This window comes from Phaenicophaeus curvirostris, chromosome 22 (genome assembly GCF_032191515.1).
Source record: "Phaenicophaeus curvirostris isolate KB17595 chromosome 22, BPBGC_Pcur_1.0, whole genome shotgun sequence".
Classification (NCBI taxonomy): Eukaryota; Metazoa; Chordata; class Aves; order Cuculiformes; family Cuculidae; genus Phaenicophaeus; species Phaenicophaeus curvirostris.
Window position 1 is genome coordinate 5,292,346 of NC_091413.1, and position 8,007 is coordinate 5,300,352.

The window sequence follows — 8,007 nt, forward strand, 5'->3', positions numbered from 1 at the left end:
AAGTTCTGTCAAGAAACACTGGGGACCAGCACCTCAGCCCCATGCAGAGTGACACAAGACACAGTTAATGATGCATCTTTCTGTTGATGCTCATAGCCTTTATTTGGTCAGTGCTAGAAAGCAGTTACAATGAATTCCCTTTCCTCCCTCTGATTATCTTGAAACTTGTGGAGCGTTCTCATTTCTTTTCATGTAAATTTTGCTTATGTGAGGGATTTGTGACAGTGACGTGGCAGTTCCCTTGACTGAATAATCTATACCAGCAAAAGGACTCTCTTATTACTGAAACCCTGTCTATAGGAGGACTCACGTTGGTCTTTCAATGTTGAGCGAGCTTTTTTTCATGCTAATCTGTTATAATTTCTTAGTGCAGCAGGAAAAACTCTATTGAAGAACTCATTTTTGTTTTTACCAAGTTCATATGTTCTCCATCTTGTCTAAGAAAGATCCAGCCTTGTGGGTACCAGAGTACCAATAAAATGTAGGCTTTTGACTTGAGGAAAATACAAGAAATTTTAATGCAACAGACAGGAGAGAGGTCCAGCATAGATGTCTAACGTGTTAGTTTTATTTAAAGATGGTTTCTTGGTGCTAGAGTAAGAAATGTTCTTTAAAAAACATCAAATAAATAAATAAATAAATAAATAAAAATAGGAATAACTTTCTGTTGAAGAGTTTAGAAAGCATCCGGCTTTCATCTTGGGAGGAACGGGTGCTGTGAAGCTTTCTTCAGAGTAAGGTGTAGGGAGCTTGTCCTAATTCCTCCTGGGACCTGCAAGCCAAATGTGAAGTAAATGTTACTAGAATCTGTTTCTTGGTCTATGCCATCGTCAGCAGTGCTTTCACCTACCAAATCAATAGATAGTTTCTTTTGAAAAACCAACACTAGCTTAAATATTTGACTAAAATTAATTCCTTCTCAAACTGGGTCTTATTAAAGGCTTAAATGAGAACCTGCTCCTCCCTTGCCTCATAACGCAGATGCGTTCAGTTCTATTCAGTAGAATGGCTTAGGTGGGACTCACCATTGCAACCCATTCCACTCAGGGAGCCGATTCTATCAATTCTCCTCCCGAAGCAGCCGGAATCTCTCATCATCCTGGGCATCTGCAGCCCCCTCAGTCTCTTGAGGAAGGGGTCCCTGTAGGACAGAGGGGGGCTGGGTGCTAGCCGGGATTCAGCCTTCTGGTCATCGCTGTCATCTATGGGTTCTGACGGGGTCTCCTCTGGGGTTTTGGGCTCTTGCAGGTCAGTATTGGACTCCAGGGCTTCAATCATTGCAAACTTATCCTCCAGTTTCTCCAGCAGAGCCTACAAAAGAAGGATTAGTTTCATGAGACTCTTATTTTTGTGGTCATTTGCTAGCTCTTCCAGTCATCCAATTCTGCATTCATCACTGGTTCTAAAGACACCCCTAGAGAGACTGTAAGGTTGGATCCCAGGCTTACTAGTGGTACTTGAGCTGTGCCTCTGCAGTAAATCCCTGCTCACCTGTGGGTAGCTCTAGCTGAGAGCTGATTGAAGCTGCTTGGTGCAGAAGTGTGTGTTACTGGCAAGGTTAGAAGAGCTCTTGGCAGAGGAAAAAAGCAAGGCCTGAGTTGCATAGGGAGATCCTACTCAACCCACTGATGATACACAGTCTCAAAATACCTCTAATCCATAGTCACTCCCGTGTTCTCAGAAGGTGCCTGCAGTGCTGCTTGCCAGCAGTTGGCTTTCTCATCTCTTTTTTTAACTAAGACTATCTGCTTGCTTGTGAATATTGCTTCGAGAAGCTTTGAGTGTTTTCACTGATCTCTGCTCCAGGAGTTACAGGATTGTTGCTCCTGGAAGCAGCCTGCATCTCCATGAAAATACCTGTATGCTAAACAACTTTTTCCTGGGTACCATTCCCTACAATATTTAAAACTTTTTGTAACAGGGATCACATAACCTCCTCAAGGGCAGCTCAACCAATTAGAGGGATCTATTGTCCATCTCTAGAGGTAGAGTGGAGAGGAGTGAGCCTTACGGCTTGCTTGACAGTGAATGCATTTGGAAGCTGCTCATCGAGCCGCTGGAAACAGCCTAGAGACATGGGGCAGTTTTAGTTTTGGCTGACACTGTTCTAATCATCCTCAGGAGTTTGTTCTCAGGCTCTGATGCTGCAAGAAGCTGGTCGCTGATACCAGTCCAAGGAAATATTTGAACTTTCACACTTCATCTCACAAGACTGAATCTTAAAGCTTGTATTGTGCTGCACCAATGGTTGTTCTCTAAGTATCGTTTGTGGTAATATCATAGCTCTAGAAGCTTTCTGTCTGAGTCACCCTAAATGATCATACTATTCCTCTAGCAACTTTTCTAAATGTTTGACTTGAGGAGGTGAAGCGGAGCACCCAATCTCCCATCCACATGCAGCCAGTTCTCTTAAATCCGCAAAGCTAGAGCTGTGTGGCTGTCTTGCTTCACTATTCCTGCCATTTGGTGGGATAAACACGAGCCCGAGTGAAGGTTTTCTATTTGTTCCTGTAGAGCTCCTGTGATTTGTTCCCTCTGTGGGACTCTTCTCCCAGGAAAGTGGAAAAAGAACCAAAAACCCAAAGCAGACATCCCACAACATCTCAACTTTGTTTCTCACTGCTACCCCGGAGCTTAAGAGAACCCAGCATGGGTCAATATTGCTATCCAGAGCTTCTCTGACCCCCTTTCAAGAACTAAGACTTTGTCCCCTGTCACACGCTCGCTGATGCAGCTCTCTGATCATGCAACAGAAAGGCAAAATCACCACTTCAAACTCTGCAAAGCACCCCGAAAGTTTAACCTTGCAAAAGGAGAGAGTCCTCACCTCCATGCTGGCCAGTTCTTTGGCAGGGCTGAGGCTGTAGATAGGGTTGGCTGTGCTGGGCTGGAGCTGAATGAGCAGCAGCAAGAGGAAGCCACAGGAAAATGAGCTTTTAGTGTCCATGGCGCTGGGTTCGTTCAGAATAGGGAAGCTCAAGCTTTTTCTTCAGAGATGTCTCTTCAGATCTCTCTCTTCCTTGTCCTATCCTCTCTCTTCCGAAGCTTGTCTTTTATACTCTTTGGGTGTGATCTCTGCTTCCTAGGTTATCAGTGGATTTATCTGGGGCACATTCCAGTCCTGCTGCAGGCATGCAGCTCTGTCAAGGGAAGATTCCCTTTATTAGCTGTCATTAGGCAGCAGCTGCTGTTGCTGAGGAATGTATGTCACAAGTCAGTGATTTCATGTCACCCCCCTCCTCTTGATACCAGGCGCTGTGATTACATAGTCCAGTTGGAAATTCTTAGCGATTTTCTTTCAAGAGACCCCTATGGTCAGATTTATGGAGATGGGAAACAACCCTGAAACTGCTCTAAACTCCATGGAATTAGAAGCTTTCCATAGCAAAAATAGCTTCTACAGGGAAAACAACAGGGTTTTATATGAGTATTTGGTGGAGAGTAAAGACTGAAGATAAATCTACTTTTGGGACACCTAGAGTATTGTGCACCCTTTCCTTCTATATATGGAATATGCACAGCCACCGCATACCATAGAGTGTGCTGAAAATCCCATGTTTGGGCCGTTTCTTTTTTCCTGTTGCTGTTGAGACTTTGTATTTGTCTCTTGCCAATAACAGAGGCGCCCCAGCCCGCACCTCCGTGCAGACGATAACTTCTAGATACACTCTGCAGGGACTACCAAGTACCTCTGCCCCTCACAACAACGGACTGCGGCACCACTGAAAGCCGCTAGTCTTCATTAACGGCTAAACGTTTCAATCAGTGGGATTTCTTTAAACATCGATGGTAAGGCTTGACCCTCCATTAATAAAATTTAAAGGAGAGATGGTCAGATTCAGGAATAATCTTGCACCATCATACAAGAAGGCAACTAGCTCGGTGAGAGCTTTAGATAGATGGCTTTCGCTGTTACTTAGCAAAGGTGTCAGAATCTGGCCCCGAGGAAGAATGAATGAATTTGCATGTATGTGTGTTTTGGGAGGGATTAAAATGAAATGTTTAGTTTAGTATATTAAACCCAAAAATTATTTATTTTTTTTTTCTTTGAGAGCTGGTGTTTTCAAGATTAGCTAAAAACTTTATGTGCTTAAATAAGAATTTATAAAAATGCAGATTTGCTGCCAATTCTTCCAGTGTTGACCTTGTGCATAGAATGCAACTAAAAGGTAATCTTTTTCATGGAACAGGAGAGTCCTAACTCACAAAGCATATTGCTTATCCTGCATTTTCCTAACATTTCTTGTTATTCTAAATTGAAACAAAAATGAATATATGAGTTAGTTGACTATGTCAGTTTAGTAATAATTTGTTGACTTTTAATATTAATATAGATCTTGAAAGAATCCCTGGGTACAGTTTCAAAATAATGATAGAACAATAAAATATTTTTCATGTCTTAAATGTCTTTACATGGTGTTTGTGTACAAACGTGCACACATGGTTCACATGATCAGCTACCAAAATTATACTAGAAAGGGCATTCTCAAGGTTGTGAAGTCAAGCTCAAATGCTGCTTTTTCCTAATGGAGCCTGAAGTCAGCCCAGTGCAGCGTGTGTTCTGAAATCCTTTATTATCGGAGCACTCCCTATTTTTCCCCCGTGCTTGTTTTTTCTCAGTGCACAGAGACAGTACCCGGGTTTCGTATTATTGTGTCCCAACACATTCTTGGTTTGTGCTGCTCAAATTGTACTTACGAAAAAACCAAGATCCTGATTGTTTTTTTTAAATGAACACTTTATACTGTGGTGTCTCTATAATTCACTAATCAGTAACAAGTATTTTCTAACCGCTGCTTTTTGGTGCATATATGTTTGTGCCAGGACATAACTTCATTTTGTAAACTGAGAAAATATGAGAAGATAAACCAGAAATATTAATTAATACTGAGTGTCCCGTTTAAGATAACTAGGAACCGTTACTGTTATATTTTTTTGTTTCTCTCCTTTCACCACCTCCTTCGCTAAGTGTTCTCTATTGCTGTCTGTGCGAAACCCTCTATCACCCGATCTCTTTACATCTGTAAAAACCAACCCTGGGACACAAACCCAGCAGCAAGAAACCGAGGAACACAGTATCAGTCACGGGTGTGAAATATTTAGCTTTGAGTGACCTGTCCTTCTGAAAGAATCGAATATTCCAGGATTGTATTCAACAACCTGGACTCAGAGGTACTCCTCTCTTTTACTGGTTCCTTCCTTTTCCATCTTCTGTATTTCACAGCACATAAATGGGATGAGGGGTCCTGACTTCAGCCTTGGCAACACTTTTTTAAGACAGGGAGATTTCTGTGCACTGTTGTAGGTTTGGAATTATGTAGATTTGGTAATGTGGTTGACTGCCACGGTAGCTGTTATACTTTCAGACCCAAATTCTGTCCTCTACTACCCATCCCACAGTCCTGTCCAAATAAATGCAGTGTAAAGTGTCAGAACTCAGCTTCTTTGTTGCAGCTGTAAAGCTTTACTTGTTTATTTGTTTGTCTAAGTGCCCTCACCTGGCAAGATTAGTATGAACTTTAGGTTTTACAGCCCAGCAGTGGACAATCAAGAGCCAAGTAATCAATTTGCCCAGTAAAACCCTGCTGGGAGTCTTAACGTGGCAGCAGGTTCTGTGCCTGGGTTTTGGGTTGGGAAATCAGCACATTTCCCCAGCGTCCCAGGGTATGGGATAGGAGCCGGAACATGAGGCTCCATTAGGAAGCAGCACCAGCTACACAGATCAGAGAGGAAGAACATGAAGAATGCTTGTGGCAGCCCCACATGTGGGTCCCTGTGAGGAGGAGGGTGGTATGGGGGCAGAGCTGAGCTGAAGGTGGCATTGCCCCTTCCCCAGCAGGATGGGGAGATGTCCTTGTTTTTCAGCCTTGTGAAGCTAAGAGCTGTTAGCCTGGAGGCTGGTGTGTGAATTCCTTCTGCAGATAGAGCTGCCCTAACCCATGCCCCTTCCCACTGCACATCCTTGCAGTGATGTCCATTCCATCGCTGTTTGGCAGCTGAGGAGTGCTAGAGCATGTGCTGGTTGTAAAGACCCTTTGCAGTCCTGTTCTGAGGAAGAGGCTGCGTTTGGATGCTTCTCATCTCCCAGTGACTAAACCCTTTGACAACAGTGCTCTCCGTGCCTCACAATTCCATTAGATTAGGATGGAAATGAAGGGATGAGGCCATCAGCGTGGGAAACAAAAGGGAAATGGAAGATGTCAAGGCACCCTGATAGTATTCCAGGAGCATTTGACTAATGCCCACAGACCCACGATGTGAATGTTGGGCTTGTCCTCTGCAGGGGCAGGAGCTGGACTTGAAGAGCCCTGGGGGTCCCTTTCAACTCTGGTTATTCTGTGATTCTGGTGGGGAAGTGGATGAGCCCAGTGGGGCTGGAGGAGCCCGGGGGGAGCGGGTGGGCGTTGTGGGCGTTGCGGGTGTTGGCGTCTGTCCCGGGTCCTGAAGGCCACTGCCCGAGGGCTCGTAAAGCGATGGGGCTGTTCCTACCTGCCAGTCCTGGGACCACTGATGCTCAGCTCCCAGAAGGATTCACAGCGGTGAGCCCATTGGGAAAGGCATCCCAGCTCGCTGCCATGGTCCCAGAGCTGGTATCAGTGACTGGCAGTACAGCATGGAGCATCATTGTCATTGTCATTGATCATTGTCCTGGAAGGATGCAACCACCATCCTTCCTGCTGCTGTGACCCTTTGGAAAATGCTGGTCCAGACTCTGGACAGAGACCCAGCCCTGAAGGCAGAGGGAGAGGAGTGCTCCAGAAGGGATTCCTATGACTTCTGACTGTGGGCTACGCTGTGATTAAAAAAACACTCACAAAGGCAGTGTAGGCTTTGTACAAAAGTTTATTGCTGCACACCCCAGCCCCACAGAGGCCCTGAGAGGAGACTGGCTGGCTGGCTGCTGAACACTGGCTTGAAGGCTCGAGGATGCACTCTGGGAGCTGGTTGGGACTCTCCAGCTTTCCCTCCTTCTTCCTCCCCAGAACTGGCAGGAGTGTGGCAGAGCCGCTGTTGAGTGAGCGCTCCTCGGCTCCTACAGCTAGGCACTTCTCTGCTCTTGATATGACGATCGGCACGCAGAACGGGCAGAGAAGCAAGCCTGTACAGCCCAGGCCCCAGTGCTGTACCTTCCCCGTGGGGTCCAAAACGGCACCTACGGGCTTTGTACTGGTTGCATCCCAGCCCCGTCTGCGTGCCGATCCGCTCCATCCTCATCCCAAAGCAGCCAGAGAAGTGCCTCCGTCTGTAGGAGGAGAGGAGGCTCATCCAGCGGCTCTGCCCCTCTGCCAGCTGGGGAGGGCTGGGGGCCGGGAGCGGGGCAGCCCAGGAGAGATCCCACTCGGAGCCATCATCCTCATCCCCGGCCACCGCCTCATCCTCCAGGCCTGGTTCTTCTTCCTCCTCCCGGAGCTGCCCCAGCGCCTCCAGGAGGTCCTGGAAAAGGGAAGGAGAAGGAAGGAGCAATGGCTGCAGTGAGGGCACAGGGAGCCCCTCTCCTGCCCACTTCACCCCAGCGCAGTGGATGCAGGTGGACACCCCAGGAGCCCCCACCCAGCCCAGCCCTGGTACCTGCAGGGACCGCAGTTCCGCACTGTGCCCGCCGTCGCCTGGCTGCGCTCCTGCCCGTGGCAGGACAAGCAGCAGCACCAAGGCCCCGCAGCAGAGAGCTGGGACTTGCATCCTATCCTATTCCTGTTCTGTTACTATCCAACCCAGCTTGGCACCGTGTCGCTGCTTTGCCTGTTGATGACTCTCCTTATATCCCCCCTCTCTGCCCAGAGGGAGCTCAGCTGCCTCTCACCAGATCCCCGCAGGAGCCGGAATGCCGCAGTCTGCCCCTCGGCTTCAGTAAGGGAACTGGTTACAACTGGCCCCACAGATGACCCTCCAGGAGAGGGGGGTCCCCTGAGTGCAGCAGCTCCTCCAGAGGGAGAGAACTGCCCTGAGTTGTTTTCTGCCCTCCTGGCAGCTCTCATTTTCCCAGCGATTTCCTCCCCCTCCACTCTC

General features: G+C 47.2%; 2 protein-coding genes across 3 annotated transcripts; both read right to left on the reverse strand.

The window, feature by feature from the left end:
* Positions 1 to 635: 635 nt before the first annotated feature.
* Positions 636 to 2,956, reverse strand: LOC138729939 (natriuretic peptides A-like). Of its 2 annotated transcripts, XM_069874545.1 has the most exons (3): positions 2,828 to 2,956; positions 1,026 to 1,311; positions 636 to 772 (listed from the first exon to the last, which is right to left on the reverse strand). In XM_069874545.1, exons 1-3 carry the CDS (start codon positions 2,945 to 2,947, stop codon positions 756 to 758), a joined length of 423 nt encoding a protein of 140 aa, XP_069730646.1. In that variant the 5' UTR covers positions 2,948 to 2,956; the 3' UTR covers positions 636 to 755. The 2 variants fall into 2 exon arrangements, with proteins under 2 accessions (XP_069730646.1, XP_069730645.1); XM_069874544.1 differs by lacking the exon at positions 636 to 772 and having other exon boundaries at positions 994 to 1,311.
* A 3,375-nt stretch (positions 2,957 to 6,331) lies between these two features.
* On the reverse strand, positions 6,332 to 7,680 carry LOC138729892 (natriuretic peptides A-like). The gene is made up of 3 exons (XM_069874483.1): positions 7,570 to 7,680; positions 7,158 to 7,434; positions 6,332 to 6,489 (listed from the first exon to the last, which is right to left on the reverse strand). The coding sequence occupies exons 1-3, from the start codon at positions 7,678 to 7,680 to the stop codon at positions 6,332 to 6,334; spliced, it is 546 nt and encodes a 181-aa protein (XP_069730584.1).
* Between the last annotated feature and the right edge of the window lie 327 nt (positions 7,681 to 8,007).